At 37.8% G+C, this 18,148-nt stretch overlaps 1 protein-coding gene across 1 annotated transcript in view; it reads right to left on the bottom strand.

Moving 5' to 3' along the window:
• The window catches only part of AK8 (adenylate kinase 8), a 72,720-nt gene that overhangs the window by 47,951 nt on the left and 6,621 nt on the right, over positions 1-18,148 (bottom strand). The window contains exons 3-8 of the mRNA XM_037398943.1: positions 17,901-17,950; positions 17,058-17,171; positions 11,342-11,410; positions 2,826-2,907; positions 1,195-1,266; positions 154-354 (exon numbers count right to left, since the gene is read on the bottom strand). Coding sequence (XP_037254840.1) covers positions 154-354; positions 1,195-1,266; positions 2,826-2,907; positions 11,342-11,410; positions 17,058-17,171; positions 17,901-17,950 — 588 coding nt within the window. The remainder of the gene's footprint in view (positions 1-153; positions 355-1,194; positions 1,267-2,825; positions 2,908-11,341; positions 11,411-17,057; positions 17,172-17,900; positions 17,951-18,148) is intronic.

The following is an 18,148-nucleotide window of genomic DNA, read 5'->3' as shown; positions in this document are numbered from 1 at the left end:
CAGCTCAAACACTATACTAGAGAGAACACAGCTCAGCTGGGAGCCATCTGTGTTGACTAATCCTAATCCTACAAACCATCTCTAACGGCTAGGACATACCTTTCAAATAAGGGTTTATCAACTATCAGATTTGCCACAAAGGTACATATTTACCTTGTGAGAGGACATCCATAGACGGTTGGTCTGCATTGATTGATTTCAAAACTTTTTGGTAGGTCTGGAAAACCTCAGGAAAGTTTCTGTGATATTCCAGCAGTTTCTTTGACATCTCCTGTTCAGATAGATCTTCTGGTTTCACCAAACGTTGCTGTACCAGGGGATCACTTGGCCAGTCAAAGGTTGTATGGTACACCTCTAGAAGTTAGACACTGATTAGGAACTAAGAGGATGACTTAATAGGTCTTGCTCAGCTCCAAAAAGTTTCCTAAACAAAATCAAGGTCTTTAATCTTTATATTGTGGCACAAGCAATAACTTGTGCATGTCCCTTGCTACTTGTACTGACAGCTGACTATTACTCTGCAGATGCACAGTTAGGAAGTGGCCAAGGTAACTGGCCACCCGTGTAGCCAGGACAGCAGGATGAGTAAGAACCAGGACCTGGGGATAGCTCTCCGAATTCTTAGACTGAACCTTAAGCAAGACCTTTGATAAGCAAATCTCCTTTATAGCAAGTAAAAGCCATTTTAGTTAAGAATGTTCCCTCTAATTCCAATCCTAAAACTTCCAACGTGATTTTTTTCATGAGCAATGTCAGGATTTTATTTCATGATGGATGACTGGTAATGATACTCAACAGACAATACAGAGCTAAGTCTATTTGACAGTCATTTAATGGAAGATACCTAAAAAGTATATCTGCATCTCAGAAAAAAACCCAGGATCTAGCAAAGATGCATAGCAAAATTTAAGCTCATGTGAAGAGATCCAACCTTCAAATATTCTGTACTGCCATAGTCTACTGTTTGCAGGCCCAATACTGAGCTTTACATTTTCCCATACTTCATTGGCACAAAAAATAATGCAATGTCAACAAATACTTTTCCCAAGCAGTTTAGATTTATTTCATATAAATAAATTTATATAGCTTAAAGGGATACCATCTAAATTTTGATCCCACTGTTTTTACAGTGTTTCTTGACACCAGGCAACACTCCAGTTTCTAGTGGAAATTAGAAACAAACACATACTGCACCTTCTGTGAAGGGATCAAGCCTTTTCCCACTGTTCCTCTCTACCAGCACAGTGTCTGGAGCATAAAGCACAACTAAGCACAAAAAAAAAAAAAAAAGAAGAAGAAAAAAAGTGTAGCTCTTGTTAGTTACTTGTGTAGCTCTTGTTAGTTAAGTATTTCAAGCACATTTGCCTCATTCTCCTTTCCGAATATTCTACCTGCAAGTACTTTATGCTGCTTCTAAACAGAATTTCAGAATTTTGTTCCACCTCCTAAACAGTATAGAGGGATAAAATACATGTTAATACAGTCCAGTACCCATAAGTACTAGTTGTCCCCATCATCCACACCAATTAACAGGGTTCCCCCTCACTTAACACTGTACCTGGAGCCTAGGACAGAAGTGCCCACAGATCATTCAGGACCGATTCTCTTCTATACCACAAACAATTACTTTTAACTCAGGTACTTTGGTAGTGAGAGCAGTGAAACTTTTTAATAATCGCACAGAAGAGTGTTCAAACTTGACTAGAGAGCATCAAAAGATGGGAATCTCTCAGTTCCCTAGGTTCCTTTTGGCTAATCATCCTCACAGTTAAACACTGTCATTTAATTACTATTTTCAGTGCATTTGATTACAGGTTTCAAACAAGTTCCTCTTATGACTTTCTTCTCTGTATCAAATAGCTCTTTCAAATACTTTTCTCCCTATTAAGGTACTCACACACTGTAAATCTCCTCTCAATCTTCTTTTTCATTAAGTAGACAGACTGAATTTTAAGATTCTCATTCAGGTCTTGGTTGCACAGATATAATTGTGAGCAAAACTCAACTTCAGATGTTATTAGCTATATTAAAAATACATGCAAGTACTAGACATTAAACATTTTTGCCTAACTCTATTGCAGTGATTCTGAATTCTTCATTAACAGTCAAATCTCATCCAGATCAAATCCAAAGTGACAATTCATCAAGTTCGCTAACATTCAGTTCGCTATCCACTAGCAAGCTCTACATTTATCATTTCACACTGTATTCCACACCGTTGTAATAATTTCTTACATTCTAAGTAGGTCCTCTAACTACATTCATTTGGGACAACTGGCTTCTAAGATGGCAAGGGCAACTGTCACTGTCTTGTCTATCAGCACTGCCAGTAAACACACATTCCTCTCAAATCCACCCATACTCTGAAAGGTCAAGCTTAAAGTCACAATGTTTCCACTTCACTTGGTGGAATAAAGTTTGCTAGGTTGGCATTCTCCAATTCAATAGAAGGATGAATTTGTATTTAGTACACAAAGAATTGTTTTGGTCTGAGGATAAAGGCTGATTTCTAGAGATGGAAGTCAGAGAAAACTTGGACCCACTCCTAGGACAGAAACAAAGCTACCAATAGCTGCTCAGAGACACTTGCTGGAGTGGTCTTGAATTTACAGAACTCTAACGTGTAAGAAAAGGGGTCTTGTGTGAAAGACAGGGTTTAAAGTCTCACAGGTTTTTGAGTGAATCTGAACCATACTGAAATATTCTGCTGTCTGGTGACTCCAGTGTCTTCAGTATTGGTATTGAATTTATTGAGGATTTGGGGGGATAAACACTTCCAGTCTTTCCTACTGGATGCAATCACACATAAACCTTGTACTGCTTACCAACATGCCTAGGAATGATGCCAGATGATTGCAGCATCCATGCCTGTTCCTGATTTTCAGGGAAGCCTTCCAAAATCCATCCCTATTGAACCAAAACATGAAACAGTTATTGATCCTAGAAGAGAAAAAAACCCAAAAGTTAGCACTAAATATCAGTGCTATTTGCACTAAAATTACCTCATTTGGATCCCACAACAGCACGGTATTTATTATGGATGCTTGTGAGAGAAGAACGCAAACATGAAGCACTGATATTTTTCTGAAATGGCATGCACTAATACCACTGCCACAGAGAGATGGGAACTTACGTATTGTTGCAATGATTTTTTTTTCATGTTTCAATCTTAAAAAGAAAAAAAGAAACTTCTATCTTGAATAAAAACAACCCAAAACAATTTCTACAGTTTTGAAATATTCAAAAGGATACCAGCCCACACTGTGTATAAAAAAGAGGCTAAACAAATCTAAAGACAGATTTAATGCCAAGAACACTGAGGAAAATATGCACGCTTTCATTATTTTCTTAAATTATACAGGAAAACTCACAGTAATGGAACCAGCATTCCCAAAGCTAATGAAGCAACAGAGCAAAAGAAAGAAAAAAGAAAAAAGAGCCTTTTGCTCCCTTAAGTCCTTGTTATAGCCAGCTAAGTGTTGGATTGAGCATCTTTAAAAAAACATTTACAGATCTGTGAAATACCATAGGACAGCTACAGCCTCAGTCAGTTTCTGTGTGATGCAGTATGTGAAATCTAATCCACTTCCCAGTCTCAAGTCTGAATCTTCTGAACTTTCCCTAATTTATCTGTTAGTTGCTTAACCACACATATGCTTGTCACTATATCCTATACCTCAAAATAACTTGGTGGTACTACAATAAATCTGGAAACCATCTTTGTACTGAAATAAAGAAAATATTTTAATATTGCATTAGCTAGCAATCATTATCATCTCCCACATAAATCTGAAGCTCTGTCAGTATGGGGTCCAAAGGTTTTAGAAATATTTCAGGAAAACATATCTCCATTACTTCTGTAGGAGGAAATTGGGACATTCCAATTATACAAGAAAATAGAGTAGAATATTTAAAATTCCTTAATTAGCCCGGTTTCAGAAACATGTCATCCTGCTGATATCTGTAGAAAATAAGAGACTCTAGTAACTGCAAGCCATTTTTGCCACTCCCAGTGTTTGCTCTATCAAATTACAATGAACCACTGCCTAAGGTCACACAGGTGTGGAGAAACTGATTTGTCCCTTGGGACTCGCAGGAGGCAAGGCTGCACAATATTTTTACCATATGCTAGGAACTTCAGCACTAGTTCTGAATGTATTGTGCCTGTACAACATATATATAGGCCCAGCTCCTCTTCTGGGGAGAAATAGCATCAGAGGTCTGAAGCCAATGAATCTATGCCAATTTACACAATTACACAAGATCTGGCTCATTTTCTCCACTCCAAGTGCAATACTTTTGAAAACTAAACCAAAACAAACAAAACCCCCCCACCCCTCAAAACCATTGCTTCTGATGTCACTACAGCTTATTGCTCAAAATCACATGCTGAGCAACAGGCAGTAAACACAGTATTGTATTTTAACAATGTATAGCACACTTCAAGAGGTTTATATACAAATTTCAAAGGTCCTTAAAACAGGCAATAAGCAATTTTACAGCTGAAAGTTTTTGCAAGAAAACATAGCTCAGTATATAGCTTCCTGCAACAAATACATTTTAAGGCATTAAACAAATGCAAAATAAACACACACTACAAAAATAGTTAGCATTTTGGATCTTATTTCCAAAGGTCTCAGAGTTCCAGGGTATCAGTCAGTCCCTAATTAGAATACATTATCCATCTACTTGACACTTCAGTGAAATGTCTATTCCACCACAGAGCTGCAGCTTTGTTCAGAACAGGTTTATTGATATTCTGCTGCATTCCCTCTCCATACCCCCAGTGGCTTGGTTCTGTTTTATCACACATCAAAAAGGCCGTATGCTCAGGGCACCCCATGCACAGCTCAGAGCTGGAGGTCTGAACAGCTGCAAGTAGTATGGTATCACAGGAGGGACAAGCTCCAAGCAGATGTCACAGATAAAAAAAAAAAAAAAAAGAAAAGAAAAAAAAGAGTAAAAAGGGAGTGTGGCTTGGGAACGAAGCAAGAGGAAGCAAGACACAGCAGAGCAAGACCTGACTTAAAATATGCCTATCATGCTTTATGCAAACACTGGTCTTTTTTGCCCTTCTGCCTATCATTAAAGTGTAATTAGTAACTTCACATGGTAAATTTGTTTCTTTAAGAAGCCATCTATTTTTTGTTCTTGATAGCAGTAACCTTACATCCATGCATGGATTGCACCTTATCACATCAAGGGTGGAACAAAGGCTAAAAGTGAGTAATTCCACAGTGCCTTTACTCTGTGGTCACTGTTTCCTCTCTTTCAGCTGGAAACCTCAACCATTCCCACACAAGACTGCAAGACTGCTGTAAATATAGCATTCTGCTGTTGCCTTAATGCCAGGTGAAGTGCTCCTTGGAGACCCATGCCATGCTGAAAATCAGCAACAAGGAAGTACTTGCAAAGCCATCACTTTCCTCTCTGGATTTAGGGAATCTGGAGAAAAGGAAATGCTCAAGGTCGTTCCCAAATGGAAATCTCACTCCTTTGCTGGCACTACTCTCAGCTATAATACCAAGCCTACATATTTTCACACTTTCCACCCCAATAATAATGACTTGGGTATTCAAGTTCTCTCTTTCTATTTGACCTGCACATCCTCAATATTTTTTTTAAATTAAAAAATCCAAAATTGACACTGCCTGAATATAATGAAAAGAGATAGTGCAAAGAAATAATGCTGACTTACATGGCATATCTGAAAAATCTCAGCCACAAGCATAAAGATCAAAGGTCATAAACACTGCTGCCTTCAGGAAGCATCATCATTCAGTATTTTTTAGAAAGTATTAATGCCTTTCACTCCCATCTGATGAATGGGGACATACAATAACAGAAAAAAAACCAGTATCAGTAATAACTTTGCTAGTATGGATCTAAAATTTCTGTGATTTTCAGAAAACAGCAGACTGAGGAGAGTGCAGTAGAAAATACTGTCAATGAGGCTTCTGCAATCCATCAACATTAGCAGTACGGATGATGGAAGAAGCTCAAACTTTACCAAACTTCCCATTAGACAGAAACCTTTTATTCCCCACATTATTTTTGTAGGTTGAGTAAGCTGCAAAGCTACTAAAAAAAAGTCACATTCTTCTTGGATAACAAAAAAGATAGTGAATAGGCAGATTCTCTCTCCAGATAAATCTACATAACTTCACTATCCTTGCATGGAGTTTTAGAGAAACAACATGATGATCTTTACCTGCCAAGGTAAAACCAAAAAGAACCAATAGCCACTGGTCTCTTCACCTTCCTTTTCCAGGGTAGCCACTACCATTCTGAACCGTTTAATACCAATCAAAAGTAATCCTGCCACTTCTTCTGTCAATCACTGGCCTAAGCTTAATTTCTAAATGGTCCTAAGGTATCAGTAAGGTTGCTCAGCTTGCTCTCTCACAAATTCATCATGCAGCAATCTCTTCACTAGCCTTCTCCAATTCTATAAATTCCCTCCACACCACCAGCAGTCAGAGGTGCCACAGCCAACATGTACTAACCCTGTAAGATGAAAAGTCTTCATATCAGCTTCACAAGTCCCAGGTTCTAACATTATGCTTGCAATAAGTTTTCTGCGTATGCTGGAAGACCTACCTGTCTGATCTTTTGCAGTCCTAACTGCATTTGTATTAGAAGAACACGTAACACAGAGTCTCAGCAGAGCTGTTGATCAATAAAAATGCTCTCCTTAGAGAATGCCTGTGACATCTATAAACCTGTGAGTGTCAAAACAATGGCACAAAAATTTCTGTATTCCTACTGTCAGTGGGATGAAAGCTGTACAATTAATGTCAAGCCAATGACACCACAAGGAGAAATAAAACAAACAGCTGGTGGTACTATGGTCCAACATACTGCTCCTAATCTATTAACATTTTCAGTAAAAAAATGCTGAGTCATGTTTTGAAAGAAATGGCATAAATCTCTTCAATGATGTAAAAACCCCACAGTATTAATTCTATTTCCAATCACGCAAGGAAAATATTGCAATTAAAATGCACAGATGCCCTTTCAAATGGAAAAGAGTTATATAATCTGAGGAAGTTTTAGTGACTATGAATTACTGTCTAATAATTCAAAGATTTTTAATAACCATCATGACTTTGAAAAGTCAATTATGTTTTTTTCCTAAAAATAGCTGAAACCTTAACTAGACCAGTAACATCCACTCCATTCCTGCTGAATGTCAGGGAAGCTTTATAAAGGGTTGATTTTCCCCCTAGTTCTGTAAGACATCCAGCACTGATTCAGTATTGTTGGTGGTAACAGGAACATAAAATGTAGGCAGGACACTATGCAGCTGTTGGCATTTTAACCATCTTGTCACCTTACTCAGAGATTATGTGACTTAATACTTAACATAACAGTCACTGAGAGATCCTTCCCTTGCTAGTAAAAGGAGAACTAGAACCATGCCAACAATTATAGAAAGCACGGGGCAAAAAAAGCGCAGAGTGGATGCAGCCTTTGGAGAGCAACAGATTTCACTTACACACTGATGGTTAGTAAAACTCCCTTTAACAATATCACAACAAACACTGGAAAAATTAGCTATTGGAAACATACCTTGTTTTAATCAGGCAGAGAGATTTATGTGAAAAAATAAGCATGTTGGAGAGGTTTTAGAGCTTCTGTTATAAAACCCTAAACTGAAGAGTTGTTCACCTACTTGCTAGTTTACAGCAACTACTGCCATCCAACAGCTCTCCTCCAGATAGCATGAGAGGACAGATTGCCCCCAGCAACTATTACCTTTGAGAGATCATGTGAGAAAATATTTAACCAAAAATACTGAAAATGCCAGGGTACTTTGGCATCTTCCCTATCCTACCTGTTAACGACCTAGTAGCACAACCAGAGAATCTGTTAGTGTTAAGCTGAAGGGGCCTGTGTTTGGGGTCTGAAACCAGCCTAAAGCCTAGCAGTCAGAAGAGCAGGTTTTCTCTTGGGTTTGTCATCTAAGTTACTTTCATTTCTACAGGTTTAAAGATATTTTAAACATACTCACTAGAGGAGAAGTTTCACTTGAGATAGATGTTCCACATCTTGCCACAAGGACAAGGTAGTAAATCATACAATCACCTCACTGCCTGTATATCCATGATATCTCTTTGCACTGCTTACATAAAAAATGTTGACATTCATAGTCTTCTTTTGCTGCTCATTTGCTAGTATATCCAGAGCTGACAATATTGGTTTCTCAAGCGTATCTCAGCTACAGTCTTTAATTCAAAATGCCACAAAAATGAACAAGATGGTACAACACATGCATGTTTTTAAACAGGTTCTCCTGTCGATTGAAAGACCTAAGGCCTGTGTGAATTTAGTACAGATAAACAAATAAATTAAACACTACCAGATACTTGCTCTGTCGTACCAAATAACTATTCTGAGTTAAAACAAAATAAAATACTTCAGCTAAAAAGACCTTAAAGAGAAACCAGACAGACCCACACAATTCAAGCACAGTGTCTAGCAATGCAAAAGTTTAATTCTACTTTGCAAATTAAAAATTAATAAATCAATTATGGTGTAAGATGCACAGTGTTTTGTAGAGAAAAACTGATAACCCTTAGGTTTTCTGCCAATCTCTTTACTCCTTTCTTTCTAAGGATGCAAAAATAATTGCTTCAATTTCCCAGATGATGAAGAATGGAGCAAGAAACGTGGGATCCTAAACCACACAAAAAATGGTCCAATTGGAAAAGAAGGGGAGGGGGTTATGTCCATATACATAAAGAATGAGAAAATTCTTCACAGCCTTCCCAGGCCTTGACCATATGTATCAGTGTAGGAAGGGAACTCACAGAGAAACAACAGCTTGGTTGAGGAAGAAAATAAGAGCTTGAACCAACAGCAGTGTGCATTTTGCCTAAAACCTGTGTCTTATCTGCATGGCAAAGTAGATTTTATTAGTTCATAGTAAGTAGAAAGAAGGCAGGACAGGGCATGAGAAAAATCCACACTTTGCAGTTCAGGGTTGCAGGTACATTTCAAAATCCTAACACTTTGACAACTCCCCACATAAGCAAATACTGGTGTAGTTTAAAAGTGCAGGGTTCAGCTTATCACTATGTTACTCCAAAGTTGCAGAAATTCAACCCCATGAATGTCAATAGGATTCATGTCTGGTATAAATCAAGAATAACTTAGAGATGAGCTATGTTTCTGTTTAATGAATTTCCCTTCATAGAAACAATTGCTCACATTTCCTTGAAGGAGGAAAAGTCCTAGCCTGTCATGAGTAAATATGTATGGGAACCAATAACACATCCCAAAGTTTTGTTATAGTGAGTCTTATGTTAAACCTGGATATAGCTAAAAATGCAACGAAATGTTCAAAAACCACCCACATAAATTTTTATTCCTTCAGAGCTTTCTCTACTGATGAAAGAGGAAGGACTTTTATAGCAAGATACTTCCCAATACAAGTAAGGGCACTGTCATGCAAATAAGGGTACTCATGCACTCTTTTCTGACCTGGTAAAAGAACAAGATTAGCTGGGCAAGGAAAGGTTTGGTTTAGCTTAATGACTTTTCTCAGTAATATTAAACACCAGCAGATAGTATTCTAAATTAAATTCTCATGCAACCAGTGAATTAGGCAATGGAATAGGTCAAAGTTTTGCTATTGCTAGTTCTAAGCTACTGCTTAAACAGACCAGCATACTACCTATTTTGCTACAACTATATGCTCCCTACAGAAATATGACACAGACATACGTCCTCTGGCAAACCTCTCAGGCAGGAACAATTTAAGAGATCACATCTCCAGCTATTCATTACCATCCTGATCAAGTTATCCTTTCCACAGTTCATACACTGGAACTGACCATCTGATCTAGCTTACACAAGGCAGGTCCATCAAAAGTCACTTCCAGCAATGGCTTAAGCTAGGATAGTTGACTTTGCACTGAAGCACATGAAGACTTCTTTGGCAATCATTCACAATATCCCAGTTCTAAAGACCAAAACCTTCAATCAGGGGCAGAAAATCTTTTCAACTCTTCTTGCTAGTTTTGTTGATGTTTCTCTGTGCCTACAGACACCTCTGCACTACAGAATTATCATCTCAAAAACTACAAGGCTAAGGCCCAGCCCCTAAGATGACTGTCTTATATCAATGGAAGGATCCAGTCTGCAGATCATCACAGATTACATCAAAAATCACAGAGAAAGAAGTACAAGACATAAGGTTTTTAGCATTTCCAGTTTCTTTCAGTGCCTAATACTAGGAAGCAATTGTCACACTTCAATGAAATGTTAATTACCAGCCCTGCTTTATTCAACCAACGAGACAGATGATGATGATGTTGAGAAGCAACAGATTTTAACGAAACTATGAGCTTTGCAATATTTCTGTGAGGTTAGGAAGTACTAGTTATCCCCTGACGCAAAGGTGTGAGTGTGACAGAGTGACTGTTCTGAAAACATGTACTATTTATCTAAAAAAAGGTGTTTAGTCCTTCATGAATGCAACAACTACTTTGTACTGGACATTTTCCTCTCAAGAAGTCCATCAAGTAATGTAGTCTGTATTTTGGCACTGTTTAAAAGCAGGGGTTTATCCATTACATCAGTATGTCTCCTATAAATAATCCCTTATACTGGGCTGATTATGGACTCAATAAACCATAACATCTGTGATTCTAAAACAAACATGTAAAAGAGATTTTGCTTTCCTTGAGCCCTGACATTAATTTCAACCAATATTAATCTAGTTAAGTTATCTTTTGGTTCTGTGTTAAAGGTCTCTACTCACACTAAGGCTAAACACATAGGGGCACAGGGGGGAAAGACACACATCTGTGAATACAGCTAAACCTATTCAGTTGCCTATTTGTGTAAACTAACAGTGAACATATTAATTATTACTTAGAAGAGAGTATATTCAAATGCATTTTTTTCCTAACACAAGAAGAAATAAAAGACACAATGAGAAATAAAGAAAATTGACATGAGTTATATTAGACTATTTTTCCCCCTTTCCACAATAAGAATTAAAATCTTAACATATTGATTTCTATATATTTTCTGTTTATCTGTTTTGTCCACTGTATCTCTGCCAGTTGCCCCAGGCAATCAACAAAGCTACGCTTGTTCAGCCTTTGATCATCCCTGTGCTTGAATATTAGCATATGCATACTCTCATCCTCCCCTTTATCCTGTTAATAAAGCTCCAAACTCCCTCTGCTGATGTTCAAGAAAGCAATCCACTCCAGAGCCCCCAATGATTTGCCCCCATTCCCTCCTCTGCTCAGGACTCAGAATACTAACTACTATGCACGAGTTGTGTAAGTGCTTATCCACCAGCCCTCTGTGGAGCAATTCTTACTTGTTTGATGCAGTCCACGTTTGACAGACGTTCCTGGATCAGATTGGCCCAAAGCGCATTGGGAATTTTCTAAAGAAAGAACAAAAAAAGGCTGAATATTCACAATTGAGTTCAAAAGGAATTTTACCATGCAGGCGTATTCCGGTTAAAGGTGAAGTGAGATGTCATCTTAAAAATAAATAAATAAATCTGTGCAACTCCCAAGTCATTAACATAATATATCAGAGAGCTAATAAGGGCACAAAAATCAGTATTAAAGGTAAGCTGAACAGAAAGCCTACATCCATGCTTTTTGCACACTAACATGGAAGCAGGGCCAAGTCTGGCACGCTAACACACACACTGGACACCAAACCCGCAAAGGGATCCGTAAGAACACCACATTCACAATAGTCCTTCTTACCACGAGTGTCTGACCCACTACTGCTTCATAGGTCAGCTGGCTCAGCTTTAGTGATCTTCACAGGTATCGTGTGAGACAAGCAGAATCTCAGACACACAGCAAGTAACAACAGTCTGATATTCGGGAGGTTTGTTTCACAATTTCAAGCAACTGTCACTCTTTCATGAACCAGAAAGTTTATTTAAAATACATCTAGTTTATTTAACATACATCTTATGGTTAAAGTTAGTTTTAAAGTTAGTTCATATTTAAACTCAGGACTGTGAAATGGATTGAAACTGCATGTGCCAGTATTTTCAGAAGTGCTGTTTCTTTTTTTTACTTTACCCATGTCTAGAGATGTTTTGTAAGACAGTATTGGCTATCTAACAGAAGAACAGAGTTCCTCTACAGATTTAGCTTCCCCCTCCGCCCAATATTTCTTCCATCATTGTATTAGATTTCCTGAGAAGAAACTAACAATACCCTTCTTTCCTTCTTGTAAGAATTTTCTTCACTACCTTGTTAATTTAGGCCTTCAATCTATGCTGAACTTGGTTAAACAAACTCTGTTAGCCAGTTTAACTTGATAAAAGTCTAAACCTTTGGCCATGTCAGGCAGAACTGCTGTTAATCATTTGACCAAATGCCTTGTCTCGGTCTCATTCATTTTATTGTTATTGGCAAAATAAAAGTCAGAAAAAAATCTGCAGTCAGATTCTCTACTTCCTGAGTCAAAAAATTATCTTTCACCTAACAATGTGAGGTTGACATTTTGTTCCATGCGGTTCCATATATTGTGGGTTCCCATCTCTTTTTTTCTAACCAAACAGTCTGAAGAGCATAATCCTAAAAAAAGAGTATTTCTGTAGGCTTATGTTGTACAAAAGGATGTAGAGAAATAAAATGAAAATGTGGCTGACTATGCAGAAAGATTTCATAACAATCTTCTTCATTAAATCATGAAACTATGTGACCAAGAGTGGTGGAAACACTATCACACAAGTCACTTCAAAGAGTGGAGAAAGCACTGCAGAATACAGAAGAGAGACCAGTCGTCATCTGACTGTGGAACAGACAAGGTGGCCCAGTCAGGTAGTGGGTTTTCTTGTTTCATTTATCTCTGCTGTCCCCAGTCCTCAGTGCCTTTCCTAATATCAGCCATTCGTAAGGCAACATTCAAGCAGGTAAAAAAGGGAAAGAAATTGCTGTGTTTCTTGAAAGTCATCAGGTCCCTTAGGGTGCTGCGTCAAAGCCTCCTGCAGCCTCTCACTGCTGGAGCCTGGGTCTGTGGCTTTGAGTCTGTCACCTTCCAAAGGTGCATCAAGCTGCTATCAAAAACAGCTAGCGTCTTGCTTACTTCTTTGATGTGTCATGTCAAGACAGACTAGCAACTGCTGGGGGTCTACTCTGCTAAGCCTTGCCAAACCAATTTAAACCAAAATTATACTAACTTCTTTCAGTGCAGTGGTATTCTTAGTCCTCTCTTTTGAGCAGGGTTTATTGCACAAAAAACTGTCAAGGACACACATGCAGGTATTTCAGTGTTTTAGTTCCTTCTGCTCTCTGTGGCTCCATTCCAGTCTCATTTCCTGGTCAGTTTTCCTCCTACTGAGCAGTGGCCTACAAAATCATTTTCAATAGGTTGCTTGCAGAATGCCTCATTATTCAACTAGAAATCATTAAATCTGATACATATCAGGTAGCACATTTACAATTTCTCTCATAAACACTCACATAAATATATCATGAGCCTGGTAGATGGGACTGTACCTCCCAGGAATTGCAATAATGGACTATGACACATTTCTACTTGATAACTGCAGAACCATATCTTATCTAAGACACGCTGAGTCTGTCCCAACATTCCGTTTAGTTAACGGAAAGACCTGCTGCTATGGTATTTTGTTTATGTTCACACCACTTTTCTGTGCACACTGGTTTAATCACTATTCCCATACTGATGAAAAACGGTACTCACTCATTATTAATTTTAAATATTCCATGTTATTTCAGGGACATCATACATCAACTTACATGCCTGATCTACTCAGAGTTAAATGTGAATGATCTTTTCATAAAACTGCTACTCTTTTTTGGGGGGGAGGGAAGGAGCACTTTCACTGGACATTTTTATTGCAAGGTTTGGATATATTTGTTCTGAAAACAGCTACAGCTAAAAACCTCTGGGTTCTCCAAGTTTGCACCTTGGAGAGAAACGCAGTCAAGCTGAAGAAACAGAGTTTAGTATTCTGAGAATCATTCATGTTTAGATGTAGCTTGTTCTGATAAATGCACATGAAAGGCTGGCCTTTTTTATGTGTACACAAGACTGGAACAGTTCCTATTTGTTCCTTCATAGTGGCATGTCCTGGAATAGATTAGAATGCTGACCATGCATAGATAAGGATGCCTTGGGTTTTCCTTTATTATATTTCTTCTTAAAAAGCACAGGGATATGATGCAACTCTAGAGTAGTTTTCAGTCATTAAGCAGTATGCAAACACCTTAACTGCAATTTAGTATAGCATTAAGAACACACCCATCCCACAAGCCCACAATTACCACAGTTGTTTCAACTTCTTTTATTATCCAGTTAACAGGAAAAGTGAAACATGCGATAGCTCATCATTAAACTTCACTATAGGAAAAACCTGAAGGTGCTTCCCATTAACATTATAATAACTAGAGATGGGGGAATAATTTGCAATGATTTATCCAAAAATGTAGCCTCTTTTTCTGTTCATGGAATATTTATTGATAGCTCGTGGTTCTTCAAATGTATTGAATATTCAAAAAATTTGACTTTGTTTTTAAAATAATTTTACATGCAGAATGATCACATTTTGCTTTGAACAGTCAATATTTAAAATTCACTACCTGAGCTGTGCTCATTAGTAAGTGGCCAGGTGTGCGTTAGTGAATGATCGGATGTCCAACTTGAAAAATTGAGCTTTAGAGAATAATCACGTATTTAAAATATGCTTTCCATGAATTCTTGTGCCAGAAAAACTCAAAATGCTTTAATATTCACTGGGAGCAAACACAAAAGAGATGAAAGCTTGGCTAAAGATAAGTAAAATATGTGAACAAACATTTGCAGACCTTTTTGCAGTGTTTGCCCAGATCTAGTAACACTGGCCTACTGACCTAAAAATGAATGACCTTTGGCTCTGGGGTTAATTTAGCCACAGTAACTTATATGCATGAAATGTTCCTCTAACAACATTAAACAGCGTTATATGATCTTCACACCAGACTTTCAAAACAGTCTTAGTTCCTGCTTTTCCTCTTTCCATTTATTAAATTGCTTTGGCCAGGACTACAACTTTTTAATGCCCTGGTTGCATCAAAGATAGTATAAACAGCTATTGTTCTGTTCCTGAATAGACACTCAAACCCTATTAGTGCTAATGGATGTTATGTATGCTAGAGGAGTCAAGTTAACCACTTGCTTCAGCAGAATCAGGGGTCAGTTACAGCAACAGTAGATTTAGTCAGCAGACGTGACTCAGTAGGGGAAAATACAGCTCTGGAGATGACAATTTGGCTACGTTTTAAGTCATTGTAAAGCTTACATTGATTTAGAGGAAGTAAGGAGCTCCCTCCTAGTTTTAGGCATAACATGTGAAGAATCAAGCTCATATAAAAGAACAAAAGAAATGATTTAGTGAAAACTTCTTCTAGGATCTAACATCTCAAAAACAAAGGCAAACTGCAGAGTACTAAACCACCACCACATTCTGTTCTCTGGGTGTTCCTTACTACCTGATTAGCCTTGACATTTTTGACTTTCATCTTCCATACCATCCATCTTTTTAAATCAAATAAACCCAAAAGGACACCCTTGAAAGTGCATCTGTATAGTCTGAAATATGTTAATAATTACAGTAATTAAACCAAAGGGAATTTTTGTTTTAAATTCTCCCCCTCCAAGTTGAAATTTATGAACCTAGCAAAACAATCTTTAATAATTAGAAGATTTCTAAGTACATATTCTGAATAAGAATCATTTCATATCATCCCAACCAAAAGCAAACCCTTTTGCCAGTAAGTTCAGTGAGAACAACGAACTCTTTCCTCTCAGATCTTTAAGTATATTACTCAAGGCATCTCCAAACTGCATTCACTAATGCAGTGTAATAAACACTACCCTATTTTCAGCCTGATTTTCTACAGAAAAAAAAATAATCTATGTATCACACCATCTACCATCTCAGCAAGTTATAAATCTGTTGGCCAGTTCTAATCAAATTTAGCAGTAGTTTAGAATTCTCACAGATATGAAATTGCTTTAATTTTTATGAAAATAGGTGATGAGGGAGAAAAGATAAACTCAAACTAGTTGACTTGCTAGACAGACTTCTTTCATTCTATTACTCATGGAACAGGACATCTGAAGAAAGGAATCAGCTAAAAGGGGAGGAATCAGAAGCAGAGATGCTTCTGTGTATTTGGGATATTTTTTTCAACATATTTTTCTGATCTACTTGTCACTAGCCTTCAATAACAAGACAATTACATTGCTGATCAACTAATCCTGTGAGTCATGGCATCTGGAAAGAATGTTCTTCAGACCAACTGCTTTGAACATTAGTTAGGAGGCCCACAATGATGCATGAATGGACTTGAAAACCTGCTTGGAGCAAACCAGGTACTTTGAGTTGGGTAGAGCACACAACCCAAGAACTGAATGATCTCCCGAGTCAGCTGCTATTGCCTCAGCTTGAGAGCTTCCAGGTTTTCAGTAACTGACTGGATTGTCATACTCCTTTTGAGTTAATGCACCAAGTAAGTTATTTGTGTCATGCTACAGAGAAATCAAGTATGCACAACTAAGTAGCACTGTCAGATCAAAAAAAGTTCTTTGTGTACATATTTTCCAGAGCATTTTGTACCAAAGGAGACCTCGGAGACTAGTGCTTATTTTATTGAGGTTATCAAACATGCTGAAATAGAAGACGCTTTGTTTCATGACATAATGAAACATTCTTTAAATTGTACTGTGCTTACCTGGACTTGTCTCAATTCTGTTGCTCATGTCTAAGGTTAATGTTTTCAAGACCTCCATTACTTTACATTGTCTTCCTCTCCTGCCCCTGTTCTACGCCCCGACACATTCTTATCTTTGCTCATGTCTTCTATCTAGCAGAGGTTACCCTTCTTCTCTGAAAGACCCTGTACCTACAGATACACAAACCAATGTACAAACCACCACAGATATAAAAATATTTGCTCTGATCTACTCAACTCAGAGCAGTGGAAATCATGGGAACGCCACATAATTCCTTTACTGTGAAATGAGAACTACTATTATTACAACCTCTTACACACCTGTTTTCTTTCTTTATATGCCTTTGCTTCCTTTGTCAGTGCCAATATTTCCTTGAATAACAAAGTCTCCTGAGAGACACGTATGGCATCCAAATGTTTACAAAGCCACATTGCCTGAGGGAAGAAGGAAAAAAAAACCAAACCAAAGGTCAAAATATTTGGAAAGAAAATGAAGGACTTTTTCAGAAGGCTGCAGAAAGATAGAGAGCATTTTCCTAGCTTTCCTTTCAGTAAACAGACTATATATGTAACTTTAAGCAGTTTCTTATAAAGATGTTCAGGAGTCTACAGCTTTGAATAAGGTCTTTTTCATCTAATGTACTATAACACAGATCATAAAGAAGAAAGCACTTTTCATAGCATGCATACACCACCATCATCTGCAACTTCTGTGGTCAGCTTTCTCTGTGGTTGAAACACAACTCTGACATTTTCTATTAAGCAGTACCAGTGGACATGACAGACAACTGGCCATGCAAATGGAGCAATCCATAATATGGGAACACCAGAAACGTGTAACTACGGTATTCCTCCCAGGTTAATTAGTCCTGTTAAAAAGCTGGGAAAACAAGGTGGGCAGAATTCTGTTGCATTACGTTAGTATCACTACCGCTACCTAAGCGAGTTCTTGCAGAGCTCTCTTGCATGTTTCCATTTAACCTGTAGTGTAATGTACAGGTGTATCCCTTAGGAATGCCACCCTTCAATTCATCTTGTGCTCTTCTATCACTTAGCAAATCTTGAAAATCACATTCTCAGAATAAGATTTTCACAAGTACTGAGCTCAGTAGAAAGTAAAAAGGGTAAAGGACAATGTTGTATCATAGAAGGCAGTATACTTACAACTGTAGTTTTCCCAGAAGCAGGTGGACCAAGTACACAAATTCTTGAAGCTATGAAACAAGAATATGTGAATGTCAAGATGCAGAAGACCAAAAATCCCAACCAGTTTCCCCACTATTGCATTGTACAATATAAATGTAATCACAATTAAACAATTATTTCAGTTGGAAATCTGCCTGAACAGAGACTTCAGGATTGGGCTCCACTGGGGAAAAAAAGGGGGAACACTAAGTCAGTCAGTGCCACCT

The sequence above is a fragment of the Falco rusticolus genome, chromosome 9, assembly GCF_015220075.1.
Source record: "Falco rusticolus isolate bFalRus1 chromosome 9, bFalRus1.pri, whole genome shotgun sequence".
Lineage (NCBI taxonomy): Eukaryota > Metazoa > Chordata > Aves > Falconiformes > Falconidae > Falco > Falco rusticolus.
The sequence above is the reverse complement of the archived record's forward strand: the minus strand, read 5'-3'. Positions and strand labels throughout refer to the sequence as shown.